The sequence below is a fragment of the Pygoscelis adeliae genome, unplaced genomic scaffold (genome assembly GCF_000699105.1).
Source record: "Pygoscelis adeliae isolate BGI_AS28 unplaced genomic scaffold, ASM69910v1 Scaffold53, whole genome shotgun sequence".
In the NCBI taxonomy this organism is placed as follows: Eukaryota; Metazoa; Chordata; class Aves; order Sphenisciformes; family Spheniscidae; genus Pygoscelis; species Pygoscelis adeliae.
Window position 1 is genome coordinate 627,912 of NW_008824468.1, and position 21,271 is coordinate 649,182.

The 21,271-nt window shown below is 37.5% G+C and overlaps 2 protein-coding genes across 2 annotated transcripts in view; one reads left to right on the forward strand and one right to left on the reverse strand.

Moving 5' to 3' along the window:
• EIF2S3 (eukaryotic translation initiation factor 2, subunit 3 gamma, 52kDa) overlaps positions 1-529 on the reverse strand; it is a 20,162-nt gene extending 19,633 nt beyond the window's left edge. The window contains exon 1 of the mRNA XM_009321152.1: positions 524-529. Within this exon, the coding sequence (XP_009319427.1) occupies positions 524-529 (6 nt within the window). The remainder of the gene's footprint in view (positions 1-523) is intronic.
• A 7,959-nt stretch (positions 530-8,488) lies between these two features.
• KLHL15 (kelch-like family member 15) lies at positions 8,489-19,475 on the forward strand. Its single transcript, XM_009321127.1, has 2 exons — positions 8,489-9,196; positions 18,115-19,475. Exons 1-2 carry the CDS (start codon positions 8,492-8,494, stop codon positions 19,222-19,224), a joined length of 1,815 nt encoding a protein of 604 aa, XP_009319402.1. The 5' UTR covers positions 8,489-8,491; the 3' UTR covers positions 19,225-19,475.
• Positions 19,476-21,271: the final 1,796 nt, after the last annotated feature.

Below are 21,271 nucleotides of genomic sequence, written 5' to 3' on the forward strand. Positions count from 1 at the left end.
TGCGGCCGCGGCCCCGGCCCCGAGCCGGGCGCCCCTGCGGCGGCACGTCTCTAACTCCGATCCCGCCTGCCCCGTTCGTCGGGGAGCTCGGCCTGCGAGCCTTCGCTCACAGCGGAGCGGTGCTAAACGCGTCAAGCAGACAAGCTGAAGTAGGTCATCTGAGTTCCTACCCCGAAAATGGCTATTTCGCGATCAGCGACGTTGGGGGAGGAAAAAGTATCTGGGAGCGGAACGGGCAGACTTCCGCTCACGAGCGGTACTGAGCTTTGGTAAACGCTTCAACGTCGCTTAAAAATTCGAAGTTCTTGGGGGTTTTGTTGTTCGGTTTTTTTTGGGTGGGTTTTCTTTCTTCTCCTTTAGCAGAAGAACAGGGGAACCATAAAGCTGTTACTGGATAAAAGGGCAGAACTACTGAAGTCTGGCTCCCCGTTGGCTTCTTTGTTGTGTATAGCTGTCCCTAAGATAATGACCCAGCTTTTTCACCACCGTTGCCCCAGTTCACACTCAGATCCCCTCAGCATACCGCCATGCACCGACATCCTTTCTGCCTTTTTCCTTCCAACACCTAGCCAACGTGTTTAATTTCTACCACATGTCCGATAAACTTTCCCACTGTCACTCATCTTTCACTTTCCTTAATTATACCCTGTGGCTGGTTTGGATCTACAGGTGTCAATTTGCCTTTCAGCAAGCAAAGCAGAACAGATAACTGCTGAGCTCACACTGGACACACCGGATCTTTTTCATTTATCCAGCTGCCAATTTTGGGGAAATTTGTGGAAATTTAATATGTTTGTGATTGCTGTCTTTCTGACAAATGAGGTTGACATTTGGCAATGAGGCCAAAAGCTGTGTGTCTTGAACAAAAGGCACAGTCTCATTAATTTTCTCAGAAGATGCTAAAAGTATTAAGTTAGCAATAAATATAGATAATAACAAAAAGACAATTGTAAGGGGTAGTTCAACTGTCTTAATTCAAATTAAAATTATTTTTACTAATATAGTTTAAATACCACTTGTAGCTCATTACCTTTTTATTATGCTAAAAATGTATGTGACAAGAATCCAAACATTTTGATATAAAAAAGTAGGATTAGATGTTTGCTACTAAGAAATGCTTAACTTGCTATTTTTCTGTATAAAATACACCGTGATTTTCTTGATCAATATCTTCACAATGAGAAAATCACCCTTTATTAACAATTTTTTTCTTACATTTGGAAAAATTAATCATTATAGAAGCCACAAATATATATATGTATAAGAAATGTTGGCACTCGGGATAGAGCAGTCCTGTCCACTTTGAGAGCAGTGGCAAATCTGTAGTTTTCAACACGACCATCATTTAACTCTTAAGTATTAGTGATACAAGTTTTTCTAGTTAAAGACAATTCTCATTCTTACAGATATATTAGAAATATTTTATACTGGGCACCTGTTCTGGTATCAGTAAATGTAACTGGAAGAGCGCTGAGCTTGCTCTACGTTGGGGAGCATGTTTTTCTACAGGTGTAGTGATGCAATGATCTTTTAGCCAAGTGGTTTAAACTATCTTAATGTCTGTGAAGTGTAGTTACGTCATCTGCATAACGGACTAATACAATGAGAAACTAATGTATATCTCATTGATGTTAATTCATGAGACAAGCTGAGTTTAGATTCAGTTGGGTGAAGTTAAACTGGTCAAGCAGTTATGGTACATCATACAGCTGATGTATATGTCTGGCAGTCTTAAAATGTTTGTCAAGCAGATACTTTCACCAGAATCCTTTTGATAGTCATCCTAAAGCTTGATTTAAGGGCTGAGCTGGGGACCATATCTTATTCTCTGGTGGCTAGTGTTGTAAAATGGGAAGTTTCTGCATATAATCGATTAGTATTAATCTAAATCAACGTATGTGAAAACTACTCTTAAGCAGTATTTTAAAACAGAATGGTTCTGATCTGCTGTGTGTGTGTGCTTGTAACATTTGGATCCTTCTGTGCAGAAAGACTAAATCGGATTATAGTATAAGTTTTTAAGAACAGAGTAAGATGAGCCGAGAAACCTATCCATTATGAATATGTGCATATGAGAGCACTAACACATCTGCTTGAGCTAGAGGTTTCTCAAAAAGAAAACAGAACAAAACACTCTCTCCTAGTACCGTGCTCTATGAAGATAGCTAAAGACTACTCAGCAGGGTTCTAGCATACTTACAGAGTGACATATAACCGTACTGAGCTGAGACACAATCCATACTGAGTTTTAGTATGTTTGGTTATAACTAGTTCTGATAATGCTTCTAGAATAACCGTAACGACCTCAGAGAGAACTGATGTGTTCTAAAAGTGCCACTGTGGTTACGAACTGATGCAGATCGCTCAGAGAGTGCAACATGGGTAGAGACTGTAAGAGGAGCTGTCATGGTCAGATGCGTGCCCCTAAGAAATTCTTCATGCAGCGTGGACAGTTTTCAGGAATACCCAAGTTTTAATTTCTGGAGTTCTGGCAGTCTGGTTCCTCTGACCGGCGGCGACCGGTAAGCTCCTAACTCCTCACTTCTAAAGTAATCCAGTGTTTCCGGAATCCTCACCACAGATTGGGTGAAGTCTTTAGTGTGAACCTACCGATGCGTTTAAGATAAATTGTTTCCCAAACTTAGCATATTGATTCTAAAGGATTGTAGATAAAACACATACGAACTTGATGTGTTTCTTTGTTTCCTACCTTTGCAATTGTTGCAGCAATGGAAAGTTTTGATACCTGCTGGTTATTGATGTATCTCACTTCTACCTCATTCCTTCTCTTGCTGTTAGTGGGGAATTATGATGAAAAACGGTGGTTCAGACAAGGTTTAATGGTTTTAGTGTCAAACCATGTAAACAGAGGTTTAATTTGGGGCATAAATTATTTATACTGTGTAAACGTATATTTATACACTCCTTGCATTCTCACTCATTGCAGTACATAGCATTCAAAGGCCCAATTTTTAGTGATGAATATGTGCAGTTGTGAATGTTCTGCTTGTATGTGCAAATGCCTGTGTATATTGTGTTTTCATACATGTGTATAACATTTGACTATGGAGAAATGTCCTATTTGTGCAGGAAAGTGTTTGTTTTCACAAAATTAGGGTCAAATTCTGCTCAAAGCAGTCTTTGCTATGCACCTCACTAAATAAAGCATATGTAATGGCTTTAAAATTTACATTTAAATGCATGCATTTGATGGCTGAAAGGAATGGGACAGATTATTGGATTTTAAGCTCTATTTTAGTACTTTGTGTAACCAAAGTATGGTTCTGTATGTCTGGTGAAATATCTTTTCGTGTAACTCATAGATACGGTGTTTTATTACGTGAAAATTTGTTGTTCAGCTGTGTTCACATAGGTGCTTTCTCAGCATTTCTATGAGGTAGGTAGAATGAACAAGTACTTCATAATCTGTAAACAAAGGAACTTGCTAGTTCTGTCTCAGCATCTCAAATGAGTTATTGAGGAACTGCAGTAAAGGAAAGCAGAAATCTGCCCTTCAGCTGGTGTGCTAGAGTTGGTATTGTCAATACTTTCCTTGAACAATATGTTTCTATTCCTAGAAAGTGCATGTAAGCTTACATATTGCATAAACAGACTCATTTAAAGGGCAGTTTTTCAGGAAGTACTGCTTTTGGATAGATTTTTAAATCAAGCAGGGCATGAGCCAGAAGTGAGTATTCCATAACTTCCTTCTCAATAGCCTCTGTGTTTAGACTCCATTTCTTCTGCTTGTTACTAAGAGCCTCAGACACCCTGAGCAAAGAAGGTTCTCCTTGTTTAGCCAGAAAAAGCAGTCTGGAACAGGGTTTTCGGACTTTTATTACAGCTGCAGAATAAAGATGAGAAATCAGTGTTCCAAGTAAGTGCTTTTACAGTCACGGCAGAGTAGACTCTGTGATGCATTATGTGCTAAAAGAGGAAGAGATGTCAGGAGAAGCTAATAAGGTTAAGCATATTTCTCTTTTGGCTTTTCAGCAGAGAATCTTACTTCCTGTGCTGCATCATACTGATCAGCTCTAGTATGCCCAGAACAATGCAGAACGTCAACTTAGATTTTTTCCCTTTATTGTTTATACATTGGAATTTTTTGTTCCAGTTTTCTTATAGACCACTGTAGGCTACATGTCTTCCTTAGGATTAAGTGTGCTGTTGTGATTTGCGTGGGTGAAGAAAATCTAACTCTGAATTTTGCATTTTTATTCAAAATATGAAAAAAAAAATCATTTTGTTACTGTCCTCTGGGAAATAAGCTGCAGCATTTGAATAGTGCATAGAATTACATCTAAGATTGCAAGTCTGTGTGTGGGAGGAATGGCATAGTTATTCTTTAGAAAAATGACTTCATTTGAGAGTATTTTGTATTGCTCTTTTAATATTTGAACTACCACATTGCTATTTGCTTTTGACTGGGGATATTAGCTGTAGAAATAAAGATTTTTACCAGTTGATCATAATATGCATTTAACTATCTAGTTTCCCAGTCTCTGTGCTATTTTAACCCCCTTGTGTATTTGCACTGGCCAATGCATTTTTGTGTTGTAAAGAAAAATATGTCTGCTGATAGTGTGTTTGGCTTTATGCCAAAAAAGGGTATTTACTCCTTTTATTTAATGCAGGAAGACAAGTAGTCTTTCGCTTTTCACTCATAGAATTCTGAAGCTTCCTTAGATGGTGTTATGGAGAAGTCGTACTGGTTTTGTCTCTACTTAAATAATCCATTAAATGCTGTCTGATGTTTGGGAGGAAAAATGTTTTGAGATTGAAAACTGTAGATATACTAAAAATAATATAAGCAGGGATGTGAAAAAAAGGATTAAGTGACTTAAACCCCCACATTTTTAAAACATTCTGAAATAATAATTTCGGAGTGTGGACCAGTTTGTTACCATTGTAGAGTTTTGCAGCTGACTTCTAGTTTTAATATATTTTTACAGAATAGCCAGTTTTAGGGGAGATGTGAGAATTAGAACCCTACAAGATGTTCCCTAAAAGCAGGGGGAGGGCGGGGGCGGGGCAGTTAATGTATTTTGGTGATTCCTAACACCTTATTTTTTGATAGATTTAAAATTTGAAGTGCAGTAGCTTATATCTGATTTTTTTTTGTGTGTGTCTTAATTGCTATTTAAACAGAATTAAAAGGATAGTTGCAAAAAAAAACCCAAAGTGGTCTCTATGTAAAAGCAACTTGATCACAGAATCACAGACTGGTTGAGGTTGGAAGGGACCTCTGGAGGTCATCTGGTCCAGCCACCCTGCTCAGCAGGACCACCGGGAGCCGGTTGCCCAGGACTCTCTGATGCTGGTTTTTGGTTTTTGTGTATTATTTATTTGTTTTGATCCTTAAAAGGAACACTGGAGGTGGTCCTCTGGATTTGGTGCGTTTACCCTCTACCATTTGTCTCTGCTTATCTTCACTTGCCAACTTTTCCTTTTTGTTTCTTTGAAAGAGGCCTTTTAAAGCTGTCCTATGTAAAAGTTAATTTCTCTCCTTTTATTTGCAGAGTGCCTATAATGTAATTATCTTTCTCAAGTTAAGGGGAAAGACCCTAGTATGTGTTCAGAGCTTACTGGTATGGTTCTTCTATGTTGCTCACATATGCAGTAATGGATGTACTGTTCTGAGGAAATCCCTTCTGTGAGATTGCCGCCTGCATGAACATGTGTGATGAGAGATCCCATTATTTTCAGATTAATATATGTTGCTTCAGTCACCTGGGGAATGTTGCTCCATTTCTGACTTTTTTTTTTTCCCTCCTGAATATATCGTTGTGTTATTCTGTTCATGTCTCATATTTGTAAATTCCAACTGTCCTGTCCAGTCTTTTCCATTGATCTTGGAGTTGAATCTGAGCAATATGTCTCAGTTGGTCTCCTAAAGAAATGTAACTTACACAGTTGTACTGTCTGAGAATCCTAGTAACCTTTGAACCTCTTGGCCAATTTCAAACAAAATTGAGACATAGTTGTTTCAAGTTGCTGTACATTTTATGAAAACGGGTGGCCCATTTAAAGGCAAGTGACCATTAAATCTCTTAAACGGGAAAGACTGAAGTATGACCTCAACTATTATTAAACATCAGAGAACGGGGCGCGGGGGGGAGGAGGAGGTGTAACAAGTGCTCTAGTGAAAGAAAAAAAAGCTAATATTAATGTTTACCTTTTATTTGATATCAGAAATCCAATTAGAAAGCAAAATCCTGAAAAGTCAGGCTTTATGCTTCCTCTTCAGTTTGTTGCTTCTTCCTGAGGTGCTAAGAGTTAGTAAAGCAATTCTTTCCTTGTCTGCTTTTATGCAAGAATTAGGAACAGCTAAGAAAAATATTTGATGGTAATTTTTCTTTCTGGTAGGCATGTGCTGTGTTCAGGAATAAGGGACTCGCAATGTGAAGCTCCAGAGCAGTTTGCATTTTCTCTCTGTCTTCAGTGACATTGAGGGGAGTGTGCTATCATGGATACTGGTGAGAAAGTGATTGAATTGTCAGCTTTGTTCTCTTGCTGCTGCTCTTATGACAAAATTCAAATTCCTGAAAGTAAGGCCTTAATTTTCATGAACGCTCCCGGCATTAACTCTATTGTGCACAGAACCTCTCAGCAGGCCTCAGCAGGGTGGGAGCAGTGCTGAGGTGTGGCTACAAACACCCACTCACCATTTTAGTTTTGCATAGACAAAGAGTATCTCCGGTTTTGTTTTCCAGGATGTGTCTGATGAATTAAGGAGAGGAGATGATTATCTGTTGGTGGAGTCTAATAAAATACATTCCAGTTAAAATGGCAGCAGTCAGGATGTGGTGCTTGAGGAATTGGGAGTAACCTGATAACTGCTGTCTGAAGTTGTGAAACTTGGGCCAACCTAGAGTTGCTTCTGTGTCCATATACTGCTGTAAAGTTCTATAACTTTGGAAATTATCAGGTTTTTAAATGTGTTGATGTTGGTGTTATTTAGCTTTTCGTGTAGGTTACCAGTACCAAAACATTATTAACTTTAATTGTTACAGGAAATTCAGAGTTAAATGCACAAATAACTGAGTGAATGTTGCAGTGTAATTTAAGGCGGGATAAAGTGCAACGAAAATGGTTGAACCAGTTCTAGTAACTGATTAATGCCAAAAAGGGAAGATGTTACTCTTCCCTGTTCCTGCTCACGTGTGATGTCCTGCCCTCTGCAACCGCTTGGTTCTTGTGCCATACCCCCTGCTGTGTCAAGTCAGAAGTCAGCTCTGACTGATTAGCAGAAAGCTCTCTGGTTTTGAGGTTTTGTGTGTGCTGGGGAGTGGTGGTGGTTGTTTTGTTCCCCCCAGCCTCGGTTTACTTTTCTGTCAGGTTTATGAGTTGAGTTGGCTTTCTAGAGCAGTCCAGTGAGCCCCAGAAATCGCTCAAAGTAGGCAGCAGGAGCTCAGACCCCAGAATGAGGACCGAGAGAGAGAATGGAGTTGCGCTGTTGCCCTTTGACTAGTGATAAATTGTTAGATTGGTTCAAGCTACCTTGTGCAACTTCATCCTACCGAAACCCAAGGAAGTTGAGCAAGATTTTGAGAAATTCCTGAATTTTGAATAGTTTTTGATATAGATTTTTATTGAATATTTATCTTCCTTAACTTTAACAGGGTAGGATCCTGCTAGTCTTTCATTTCCCTTTGGCTTACTTACAGTTTGACTGTAGCTTGCACGTAAGTAACACTGCATCTGCAAATGTTCAAATGCTTAATGAGCAATTAAGCTTCACTAAACCCAGTATACAGAATATTATTTATTGTGACCTAATCTTATCAGTGCTTCCTATTGCCTTAGTATTTGCACTTTATAAATCTCATCGCCTAATTAATCCCTAGTAAGAAACAGGGGGGAAAAAGGGACTATGTTGTTACAGGAATAGTGAAACACACAAACTTAAGTATTGTCTCTGAAAATGTTCAGTTTCCTAGAAATAACTTTTGAGGAAATTGACATATATTTTTAAAGACACTAAAATTTTTTTTAGGTTATACCTTGTACAGATCTACTGGAGCTTGTTTCTGAAGTTAAGGAAGTTTTGCTTCCTTTCTGAAACCTTTGATATTCAAGAGTGGGTATTTTATTGCTCCCCTGAGATGAATTCTTTAGAAAGATTGAGGGGGGGAGAGGAAGAAAACCATGACAACCTTTTTAGCATTGCATATTCGTTATCTGACCACCACGTAGCTTGGAGTTGAGGAATCATTCTGGCAGTATCACATAGTTATTCTTGTTCATTACCCTTTCTTTAAAATGAGAATATTTTGGGGGGAGGAATATTTAAAGTTTGTGTTTTAAGTTGTTTCTTAAGTTGATTTTTCAGCTGACGAGAAAGCAAAAAGGATGGTGAAGACTTCTAAGTCTTAACGAAAGCAATCTCAATTAGGATTTATCTGGTCAGTAAGGGCTTGTGGTATGTTATTAGAAATAACAATTTATTTTTATTTTTATTTATTTATTTTTTCTTCCCCCCAGGTGATTCATGGCAGGGGACGTGGAAGGGTTTAGCTCCTCCATCCATGACACCAGTGTCTCTGCTGGATTCAGAGCACTGTATGAGGAGGGATTGCTTCTTGATGTCACACTTGTCATTGAAGACCACCAATTTCAGGCCCATAAAGCACTGCTTGCCACCCAGAGTGATTACTTCAGGATTATGTTCACAGCTGATATGCGAGAACGAGATCAGGACAAAATCCATTTGAAAGGTCTGACAGCTACAGGCTTCAGTCATGTCCTCCAATTCATGTACTATGGAACTATTGAACTGAGTATGAACACTGTTCATGAAATCCTTCAGGCTGCCATGTATGTCCAGCTTATAGAGGTGGTAAAATTTTGCTGCTCTTTTCTCTTAGCTAAAATCTGCTTAGAAAACTGTGCAGAAATTATGAGACTTCTGGATGATTTTGGTGTAAACATCGAAGGAGTCAGGGAAAAATTGGACTCCTTTCTGCTAGAGAATTTTGTGCCACTCATGTCCAGACCTGACTTCCTTTCATATCTGAGCTTTGAGAAGCTCATGTCTTACTTGGATAATGATCATCTGAGCAGGTTTCCAGAGATAGAGCTGTATGAAGCTGTTCAGGCCTGGCTGCGCCATGATAGAAGACGCTGGAGGCATACGGACACCATCATTCAGAACATCAGGTTTTGTTTGATGACACCATCCAGTGTTTTTGAGAAGGTTGGTGCATTTGAAAAGCAATAGACAGGATTCATCATTTAGCTAGGGCAGCATGCCATTAAATAGGTAAGATTCCCAAACCTATTAGGAGGAACAAAAAGATAGCATTTATTTTTCTAATAAACCTGTAGAAGAAAAACATCTAGAAGTATTGTCATCTGATGATTAGACAATAGTATGTACAGTGGCTGGAGAACAGGTAGGTTTACAATACATGTTTTTAAGTGACTTCATATGGCAAGGACATTTTAAAATAAGGTCACTTGTATCAAGTTTTATTTCAGTTGTTATTACTGTTTTCCACAAGTTGCTTCCTGCTTTCCAGAGATTTTAGAGCTGCATACAGTATGTAGGGCATATGTCATGATAATTGTTATCAATATAATCAAAACATAGTGATTGTAGTTTTTACGTGTTTTAAGTACAGATTCTTTTATTTACAAATGAAAACTAGCATCTGCTGTTAAATCTTCAGGGTGTTTTTGTTGTTATTGTATCTCCAGTGCTTGTGCTGTAACACAGCAGTTGGAAGTAAGCCCTGATCCTGCAAAGTTACACATACATTTGATTCTACACAAGGCACATAATACAATCACAACTTATTGACGGTGTGAAATGTAATGATTTACTTTAAATATCAGAGGAATCTTTGTAACAGGTGATCTAAAATTCAACTGACCGTTGTATGTATTAAGAGGTTAAAGGAGAACTTGCTTTTTCTACTGTTCGGTTGAAGAATAGCCAAAAAATGTTGTTTTCTAGTTCCTGAGAATATCTGAGTATTTGTCAACAGTAGAGAATTACAAAACTTTGTAAGCAGCTCTCTCACAGGCTAGTAACAGTAAGGTTATTCAGGTTAGGAATTACTTAAACTGTGCTGTTTTGTTTTAACAATGTTAATTTTGTGTGATAAGATACAACTTTAACTTGTGTATTTTTCACCTCTTAGTGAATTAATAGGATTTAAGACCCTGTGTTTTTGTTGGGCTTCTTACAAATTAATTTCCTATATATTTTTACTTTGGTATCTAGTGAATATACAGATAAGGTTGTATCGTTCTTGGTGGTTCTAAGGGCTACTGGGTCATCTAAGCAGTAGTGCTTATGCTTATTTGTATTTTAAATTATAAAAGCTATTAATTACTTCAGAGACTAGTGAGTTTTTATATTTTGGATTTTTTTTGTGTGTGTGTGAATTGAGTAGAGGAAGTAATAATGCATAAAATATGTTTATGATCCTATATTAGCCTATAGACATAAACAAAATAAATACCTAAACATATTTTAGAACAGTAATGTAATGTTTATATTGGGTTAAAATATTTCCAACTAGTAAGAGCTGAACTCTGCAAGATCCTGTGTAGTGTCTTGTTTTTAATAACGCTTTTACCTTATTATTACATCATTTAAGCCCTTCAGTAGGAAAACTGGTAGGATTCACGGAGTATTCTTAAGGTCAGTCTAATAGGGTAAGGCTCGTCTGAAAGAGTCTGCTTCAGCTCTTTGAGTTTTTGGGATACAAGGTCGAGCATCAAGCAGTCTTCAGCTACATTTCTGTAAGCGCAAGTGAAAAGTACATGTTGGTCTTCAGCATTACATGTAGGTATAACTTCTGGGGCTGGTTTTGGTATCAGTGGTATAAACCCTGCATACAGTGCTTCTCATGTTTTATCTTGACAGCTACCAAATGGCCAGACAGGTACAACTTAAAGAGAGAAGTCATTTTTCAGCATCCCGGTTTATATATCCACATGTAAAAGCTTTATCTGTGAATACCCTTTCCATTAATTTTATGTGGGAACAGAGAGAGGCCAGTGCAGATTCTGGAGTGGGACAACTCAGCAGAGGGAAGCACAGCTAAATAAGTATGTCATTTGTTGCTGCAGCTAGGAATGTATTTGTGTTTTGCCCTGGCTAGAGAGCATTGAGTAATCCAACATGACAAGTGACAAAGGACGACTGCAGTTGGAGCTAACATCAAAATATAGACCACACTTTTTTTTTTTTTTTTCCTTTAAATGAAAGAGCATGTCTGTTAACCATTCTGGAAGTAACCTGAGGAGAACTCCTCTGTTTGTAGAAGGGGGAAAATATTGGTAAAACTGCTTCTTTTGGAGATCCACAAACAGAATTTGCCCTTCTCCTGAAGCCAGCACATACTAAACGCCTGCAAGAATGTACCAAATACAATCTGAGGTTGACTCTTACAGTTCAGCGAGCTCTGTATGCGCTATACGCTGGCTGGCTTGTCATATGTACTCTTACGTAATCTCTCTAATACGCATTTCTAAGGTGCCTGTCATTGTAGTATATAAATAACTTACATAACTTAACTTTGCAAGTCACAGTAAGGATACTTTTAGCTTCTAAAGCCATTCTATTTCTTACACCATTTTTTGGAAGAGATTTACAACCTGAGTGGGATGGCTTGTCCTTTTTAAAAGGAATTGATGAGCAACTGTAGATTTATACCTTGAGGTTGATATGCGTTTGGAGTGAAGCTGCGGACTGTTTGCTTACTCTAAACTGTCCTGGAATAACTGCTTCTGAAGTATGAATAGATACTCCTTTTGTTCCTCAGCCCTTAAAATAGATGTAGATATATGAGGGAAAATGGAAAGATAAATGAAGTAAGGATTTGGGGAATAGTTAGAAAATAAAGGCAAAGTGTATGGGGAGAAGCGCAAGTTCCGCTATCCATGTTACACTTTTCTTTATTTGAAATGTATCCATGGGTCTGTAAGTTTTGAGAAAGGTTGGAGATAAAAGTTAAAGGGCATTTCTCCTACATCGAGTTCATCTTTGTGTTATTGGAGGCAACCATGTCATGATTTCCCTTCATATACTGTTTAAGCTCCATTTAGTTTCTATGTACTACTCAAATTGAAATGTTGTTTCAAAACCTCTGTCCTTAAAATCAAAAGGGTTTTTCTGATGTCCAGTCTGTAGGGTTTGTTATGACTAGCCCATGCTGATTTATAATTCCCAGCTTAAATCAGAAACTTACTGATCACTAGATGCATCAGCTTCTGCTTTAGGGGTAGGATGAATAGCACATTATCTTTGAGTATGTGCTTTCCTGTGCCTAGAAAATAGTAACTTTTGAGAAGATGTCATTGTAATTTTGTGTCATTGTAACTTTACCTTTGATAAATGTGTTTAATTTCTCTTTTTTTTTTTCTCATTTACCTCCATGTCTATTAATTCATATGTATCTACTACTACAGCTTCGTATGCTGAAGCTTAGAATAAGAAGTGTCTAGTGGATGAGGTTAGTAAGCCCCTCTTATCTTCAATAGGTGCTGCACTTGATATTTTTATGTCTGAAGGTTATTGCTGACTTGGATAGATTTGCTAGCAGTATTTATTACGTGCTGAGCATCTCAATTCTGGCATATAGATTGTTGGCTCCATTCTGGTTTGAGAGATTAGATTTGAGTTAGATTCCAGCTTGATTGTGATAATTTCTCTTGCCAGTTTCTAAAAAGGAACAGCAAAATACTCAGTTTGAGGGCATTGTCCTTGCTGCACAGAGGCTATGTCATCTTGTCTTTCTCTGGTTAGGCTGAAAAACAGTAAGTGATTTGTAGCACTTGCGAAATAGCCCTTCAAAGCCCTATACTGGTACTGACCAGTTTTTGTACTGGCCATGGGATGTAACTAAGTAATGACCCATGATAGAAAAAGGGGAAGTTAAGCACAGCAGCTTGTCCAATGCCATGTATACTGATGTTTGGTTGCAAAGTAATTTTGGTTGCTGCTGTTTTAGAGACATACGTGTGACTTTTTCTGTTTGACTGAATTTTGATTTGGAATAAGTGTGTTAACATTTTGATAATGTTTGTTGACAGGCTTACAATTGTGCTTAGAATATGGCCAGAGATAAGTAGATGTGAAAATAATAAGGATCGTAGTTAGTAGGATTGATGGATCTTTAGTCTTGATTCAGCTTAATCTCTAGTAAAATATACATTTTTTTGCTAGTAAAAGGAAGAATTTGCTCTCTAGAAGTCTGATACAGACACCATCATTATTCATTGAAAAGGTGCAGCACAGCTTCTGTATTCCTAGTGATTGAGTTTGAGTTGCATCACTTACACATTCAGAATTGGCAGTTTTAGAAAACTTCAGTAAGTACAATTTTATAACCTTTGAAATAGTTCTCTGCTTACATGGCTAGAGGTGATAGTCACATTATAAGCCATCCAGATTTTTTCTGTTTTTTTTTTTACCAGTTCTACAGAAGGAACCAAGCTAATATCTACCCCATATAATAACATGTTAAGATTTAGTTACCAGGTATATAAATAATAGATGTTTAGTTTAGGCACTTCAAAAGTAGCCTTTCTTTATGGTTTTGAAAGCCCAAGTAACAAAAATACAAATAGAGCAATAGCTGTAAATGGTTGGGGGGGGGGAAGCTTGTGTTACAGATTATTTACCTTGCATTTCATTGCTCTTCCTGCAGCTTATTAATTTGCTTAATTGTTTTAAGGGGGGGAAAGATGATGAACATAACATGGGATACATCTGGTCCTTTGTGGGGATCGCTTTTCAAATTAGAAGCTAATGGCTTACATTTTTGGCTTTACTTTTTCATAGAATATAGATGGAAAATTCCGAAACTTGCATAGCTACTGCAACTAGAAAAGCATGCATTGCAATACAGCAGAAAAATTGGCAATGATTAATAGCTGCATTAATTTGGAAAGCCAGCGGTTTTTACTGAGTGTTTCACTGTTCCAAAATGAAGACGAGAAAATGCATTCAAGCTCCAGTTTACTATGGCTGGAGGGATGGTGGTGATTTTGGTGTTGTCTTGATGTTTTTAGTATTGACTACCTGGGGGGTAAGTATAGAGGTGGATATTTTTAATTATTTTCCTCATCTTCTTTTTTTATGGAATGACACATTTGATTTTGTTTATGCTGTTCCCTGTAGCGTAGCTAGAAGTCCGACTGTGAACCACTGTAACTGGTGGATGATGCAATGAGAAGTTCTCATTAGAGTTCTTCAGGGAGCTCTTACATTAGCGCTGTGTCCCAGCCGAACCTCTGTAAGAAGGTTTTGTCCAGAAAACTGAAGAGAAAGAATTGGAAAGAATGTAAAAAATCACATGAGCAAAGCTTTAGCAGCTGGATTAAATTCCTTTTTTACGATAAGGCTGGGGTTGGTAAGGAAGTCTGACTTAAACTTTCTGAGACCCTTCAGCAAGGTAACGGAATAGTCTTTCTTTAAACTTTGAAAATCCTATGAAGCATTTATATTTTTTTATCTATTCAGAGTTGATGATGTACTCTTAAGAATGCACATTTGTTTAACTTCAAGGTTCATCACAGTTAGTGTACATTTCCATCTGTTTTGGATGTTTTGCAGAAGCTTGTGAGCGTTCTCTCTAATTGAGTATGTTGGTAATTAGGGACATGTTCCTTCTAGAGCTTCTCTGTTTGAACTTAACAGGAAAATCGCTGTATTGGTGAGCACTTAGATATTTGTTGATCAACTACTTGTTGCTACTTACGGGTAATGGCAGAAGCCTACTTTTGAATGCTGAGGGATTTCCTTCAGCGTATTTTGGGTATCAGACAGCAACCCCACAAAAGGCTTGCTGAAAGCCATGTTCTTTAATCTACTAAAACTAAAATATATGCATGACTTACAGTTGTGTTTTAATACCTGAACACCTAAATTTTCATGCTTCTCTTTTTTGATTGTACACACAAGTAATTAAAAGTATTGTAAAATTATTCAGAAGTGTAGGTTTTTGGAAGGTTTTCCTTACTATGGGCTGAATAAGACTTTCAAAGAATTCTGGAAGATTTCACGCAGACAGTGTGTGAATGTGAAAGTGGGCAAACTGAGCTACATTTGCTTTGTCTTCATTTGCATTAAGCAAGCGTGAGCAGTCTGTACTTTCATATAGGCATTTCCTAACTTTAATCTTAGACCATCATTTGAGCCTCAGGAGAGAGGTACCCCTCTTGTATGGCAGGGGTTGTGCTGGTGAACAGTGGAAGGCTAGAAACACTGATATTTTTCCTCAACAGCAAAGTATAGGAAGCCTCCAACTACCTTTTCTTACCAGAATTTAGATAGCCTATCACTCTGTTCTGTTTTGTGGTATTTTTTTTTCCTGAATATTGTAAGTATTGCTAGTGCTTATATATTTTCATGTTCATCTCTTCAAGATTGTGCTTGTAGATAGCTTCCCCATGAACTTCAGTGTGAAAGAGTTGTTTAGAACTGGTAGTTGCATTTGCTTCTCAATGTCTTTCTGGTTTAAGGTAAGAGATTGAGGCTTTGCTTTGATGTTAGTGCCTTTGTCAAGATAAGTAGTAGTAAACTGCTAATAGATTGATTCCCTGGTCTTGAGATTCTCTTTCTGGAATTAGATATTCCTTCTTACCTTTTGCATGCTCTCATGGGGTGAGATTTAGGCTATGTGAAGGAGTAGAGTGGTGAGGATATATGAGGCTTATTTTAATTCCAGTTTCTGGCTGGCATTTCAATTTCTAGATCTAAAGACAGAGTTGTAACTGTTGAGGGGGAAAGAAAAAAACATATTCCATCTCTGCCAGGCTCTGCTGGCATGCTTCATGTTGTAAGCATGTTGATCCTGTTGTCTTCCATAATCATCCAAGAAAACTTGAAATGCATATAGGTGGAACAAAAATCGTTTATCTTTTTGTTTAATTCCAAAAATGATAGCTCCAGTTTGGGAATGTGTGAAATAGTCGTGCTGTTTTAGAATTTGAAAGTTACTTTTAAGGATAAAGTAACCCACCCACGATTCTTTGTTACTTTAACTTCCTGTTTCATTTTTTGTAACCTTTAAGGCTTTCTATATTTTTCCATTTTTCTGTGCTGTGGTTCTCCCCGCCAACCCTCCCCCAGCATATTTTCTGGAATTTATGTTCAGTCTTTTCAGTCAGGCAAGGTATATGGTTTATTCCAACAAATGCCATATGAGCAGATCTCCTGTGTTTTGTATGATATATTATTTATTTGCAATAGGAAAATAGATCTGTTATTTTCCAGGAGAGTTGGGCTTCCTGTGGGTGTTCTACAAGCGCTATACCTAAGTAAACCTTTTTGCTTCATAATCACCCTTGGTAAAAATGGTAGAAAGCAGTTGGATGTTGCCTCGAGAATAATATATGTAATCTGCATGTGACCAACCTCTTTTTCCAAGCAAAGATAAGTTGAACTTGTCAAAATAAAGTGGGGGAAAGAAAAAGTGTAAATAAAACCATCAAATCACTATAACTCTTGAGCTATATAGTGCTTTACAACGGTAGGTTAGCATTCAGTTGTTTTTTTTTTTTAAAATCTGGTGTGTAAAACAATCTCAAAATCTGTGCAAATCATGTCCAATAATAACAGTTCAAAAGACTTTTTTAAAAAATGTTTACCTGACAGCAGACTGTCTTAATTACTATGCAAGGAAGAGAAACTATTAACAGAAAGCTAACAAAATTTTAATAGTACATGTTTATGGGACAAGCAACTACTTTATTCACAAGGTATAAAGAACATTCATTTCCAAATTGCTTTTCATATACATGAAAACTCATACCACCACCCCTTAGGTAAGTGGTGGTACAGGCTTTTGTCCCTTGGGACAGGGAATAGGAGGAGGTGGGGGAACAGATACTGAAAAATAGCAGCTTCTGGTGTTATCTTGTGGTGACTTTGAAATTTCAGAGTGGCCTCACATTTTTTCAGAGCATTGCTTCTCTTTTTGGAGCTAGTGGGAACTAAAGGCATTTGGAGTGTTTGGAAGCAATCTAGTCCTATGTGAAAGAAACTGGGACTTAGGATCAAATCTGATAGAAGATTTGTGGATTTGGCAATATCTAGTGGGTTTTTATTTGTTTTAGATGTGTAGTTCAGAATGCTGCGTTAGACCAGACTGTACAGGAAGAGTGAAGCCTCTTTGAAGAGAATCACACAGTGACCTTAGGGCTGCCTGGAGCTAGATTAGTTAAAACGTTCAAGACAGGGATGTGTTTTGGAATTGTCTCAGGACCAGTCTCAGGAACTTAAATCGGCTTAGTAGGAAGGATCTTGGAAAGGTAAATTCTTACAATCTTCCCCCCACTCCAATAAAACTGAGCAAGGATAGCTCTTTTCAAATTGAGATGGCACCGAGAAGGAGCACTTCACTTCTGTGTGGTAATTCAAAGGTTGTAACTCTCACCTGGGAAGTGGAAGTTCAAACCTACCTCCGCCATTTATCAAATAAATGGCGCACAACCAAAGGATTATAGGTTGAGATGTTCTCCTCTTGTGTTAAAGGCGTTTGTTAACATGTGGAGAGTCACAGAGGGGAAACCATAAGGTAGCCATCATGACGAGTGGTTAGTGCAGTCTGTTCTGAAGGAAGGGGTTTGGGTACCTTCCTTTCCTACCCCACCCCAATTAAATAGCCCTGTGAGCAGGGCCTAGCATTTCGGAATACCTGCTTGGGCTTGGTTGTGAGAATTCAGCAGAAATTAAGACTAGGGTAGACCTTGGTAAACACAGAATGGGTGTGTAGAATGTTTTTCGAAACCAGGAAAACAGTGCATTTTTAATTTAGGCGCTTCAAGGATTAAGCAGAAGATGAACAGAGGCTTTTTTGGGGAGAAGGAATAATGATTTTTAGACTTGGGGATTTCAGCTGTGCCTAATTCCGGCTTAAATTCTACATGTGAGTATTCTGCTGAAAATGTTAGTCACTGCTGTTAATCACTAAATTGCCTTCTGGACTTTGGATAACAGTACGTTAGCTTAAGCCTCCATGCACAAATGCAATTGCTTTCAAGATTGCCTGAATGAAACTAAGTAAAATAATCTTCTAATGACACATAGTCATGTAGGTTTTCTGGATTGTTTCTCTTGGTCAGAATTTTAATATATTTTAAATGTATTCGTAGGTAAAAACATCAGAGTTTTATCGATACTCCCGGCAGCTGCGACATGAGGTTGACCAAGCCATGAATTACTTTCATAGCGTTCACCAGCAGCCTTTGATGGAAATGAAATCGAACAAAATTCGTTCTGCCAAACCCCAGACTGCAGTATTTAGAGGAATGATAGGACACAGTATGGTAAACAGTAAAATTCTTCTCTTGCACAAACCAAGGGTCTGGTGGGAACTAGAGGGTCCTCAAGTACCTTTACGACCAGACTGCCTTGCCATTGTGAATAACTTTGTGTTCCTATTAGGTGGGGAAGAACTGGGGCCAGATGGTGAGTTTCATGCTTCATCCAAAGTGTTTAGATATGACCCAAGACAAAACACTTGGTTACGAATGGCAGACATGTCTGTTCCACGTTCTGAGTTTGCTGTTGGAGTTATTGGGAGGTATGTTTATGCAGTGGCTGGGAGGACCAGGGATGAAACATTTTACTCAACTGAACGGTATGATATCACTGAAGATAAATGGGAATTTGTGGATCCTTATCCAGTCAATAAATACGGACATGAAGGGACTGTGCTTGGTAACAAGTTGTATATCACTGGTGGAATTACATCATCTTCAACTTCTAAGCAAGTGTGTGTGTTTGATCCCAGTAAAGAAGGGACAGTAGAGCAGCGAACAAGGAGAACTCAAGTGGTCACTAACTGTTGGGAGAACAAATGCAAAATGAATTATGCAAGATGCTTTCACAAAATGATTTCTTATAATGGTAAGCTTTATGTCTTTGGTGGTGTCTGTGTGATCCTGAGGGCCTCCTTTGAATCTCAAGGATGTCCTTCTACAGAGGTTTATGACCCAGATACTGATCAATGGACTATATTGGCTTCTATGCCAATTGGTAGGAGTGGTCATGGTGTAGCTGTTCTGGACAAACAGATAATGGTTCTTGGAGGCCTTTGTTACAATGGTCATTACAGTGATTCGATTCTCACCTTTGATCCAGAGGAAAACAAATGGAAAGAAGATGAATACCCAAGAATGCCGTGCAAGCTGGATGGCTTACAAGTCTGCAGCTTGCACTTTCCTGAATATGTTTTGGAGCATGTTAGACGTTGCAGCTAAAACAGAATGAACAACCCAATGAAATACAAAAAGCTATACCTAATTTGTCAAAAAATACAAACCAGTTGAATTCCTTCAGAGACATTTCCTTGTGTATAAGAACAACTGCTAAATGCTTAAGAGGAACAGGATGTACAGGGAGTGTACATACCAAATTTATTAGAAAAGCCAATAGTTGGTCTGATACTGTAAAAGCTTTGGTTTTTTTTAATAAACATAATTGTAAGTAGGGGAAAGAAAAATATATTTTTGAGTGTGCTTATTTTTTTGGTAACATTTTATGTCCATAATACTTTCTTCTTTTCTTTTTTTTTTTTAATGGCCATTATACCACTATTCTCCAATCAGTTGAGTTGAACAAAATATTTGTGGAAGGAAGAGAAGAAAGACTTTGTTTTCATTTTTTATTGAGCATCAAAATAAAACTCATCATCTGTACTAGGGTACAACCAGGTATAAAATAACAAAACTAAACCATTCCTGTATTTTATGTCGTCTTTTGGATGCTTTTCCCATTAACTGCAAAGTATTCTCAAATCTACTAGGTGTTTTTGTTTTCCCTTGTATACGTTGAAGAATAATCTTAACCCCTTTGCATGACCTTTTTCCTGGTTTTGTATAGTAGTACCAGTAAGTCTGCCAAAATGCAGATTACACATTTTCTACTAAATTGAAGACAAAACATTTTTATATTCAAAACACTATTTCTATGCTGCCTTCTATTGTCTGCATTGTGTTTGTCGGTGAGTAAAAAATATATACACACACCTGCATACACTGTAAAAACTATATATAAATACGTCTTTTTATGTGCAGTTACAATATTATATTTTAACTAGTGCACAGATTCAGCCATATCTGTTGAGTTTAAGGTATAGTACTGTCCTTTAATGAGCTAAATAATTCGAAGTTCTTAAGTAACTGGAGGCCTCGTTTGGTATCGAAGTATCTTATCTTTAGTATATACTGATGGATTCAGTAACTTTAAACTCTTTATATCAATGCTACATAATGAACTGTTGATAATTTGTTATTTTATAAATTATTTTTTAAAAAGTAAACACCTTACCTGAGTTTCTTTCATGTTTGAATGTGCTGCCCAGTTTTCTTTTTTATGAAAATGGAAAATGTCAACAAGCAAATGCTCAGTACTGCTTCAACCCACAGGTATTTTCAGAACTGGATATACTACAGTTTATTCTCAGTACTTTGCTTGTATTCATACTTCAATATGAGTACTTTGTATTCATATTGAAGTGGTATAATCTTTTTTTAATTATTATTATTTTAATTATCAACTGCTATGAACTACTGTGTTTTGAAAATGTGGAGTTAGGTGGTTGGATGGTTAGTACCGTTTATGTTTCTTTTAGAAAAAAACGTACACAACTATAGCTACTGACCTCGGAGTGCCTGAATCAAGATGTGTGGTCCAGGAGGGCTTTGAATAACTCCATTGTATTAACTTGCAGATATTACTGACAGTAGATTGGTAAGAATTATCTGCCAAGACATAAATAATAACAGTAATTACATTCTGATTATCTTTAATGATGTGAAATTAGCCACTTATAGAATCTAAAGGAGAGATTTGGAGAAGTTGAAGGCTCACACTTAGTTCAGATGCGTAGGGGCAAAATGCTGAAACATGCACCTGCATATTTCGTAAAACCTTATGCTGCTGTGTTTCACTTTAAGCAATAGACTTTACTTCATATGCAGCAATGCAAAACCACTTCATTCAGCATCTTCCAGTCAGAAATCACTGTAGAAAAGGAATGTACAGTACTCAGGGAGTTCAAAAGAATGCACTTACAAAAATCACCCTAAATTTCCTATGTTAAGAATAACACCTACTTGCCTAAGCTAAGTTTGAAATAACTGATAGAAGTTAAAATGACGTGTAAAACTCCTCATACTTGTGTTTTGATATTTCTGTAGTAATTATGTTCTGGGTTGAGATGTGAGGATTTGGAGCTATATGGCAAGTCGGCAGATTTTCTTTTTTTTTTTTTTTAATTAGAAATGATTTATTGATAGAGTCTTT

Bases quoted from the DNA above. Each gene is read 5' to 3' on its own strand.
- KLHL15 (XM_009321127.1), top strand. From the start codon at position 8,492: ATGGCAGGGGACGTGGAAGGGTTTAGCTCCTCCATCCATGACACCAGT. The intron at 9,197-18,114 runs GTTGGTGCATTT...ATGTATTCGTAG, and splicing joins CATCCAGTGTTTTTGAGAAG to GTAAAAACATCAGAGTTTTA.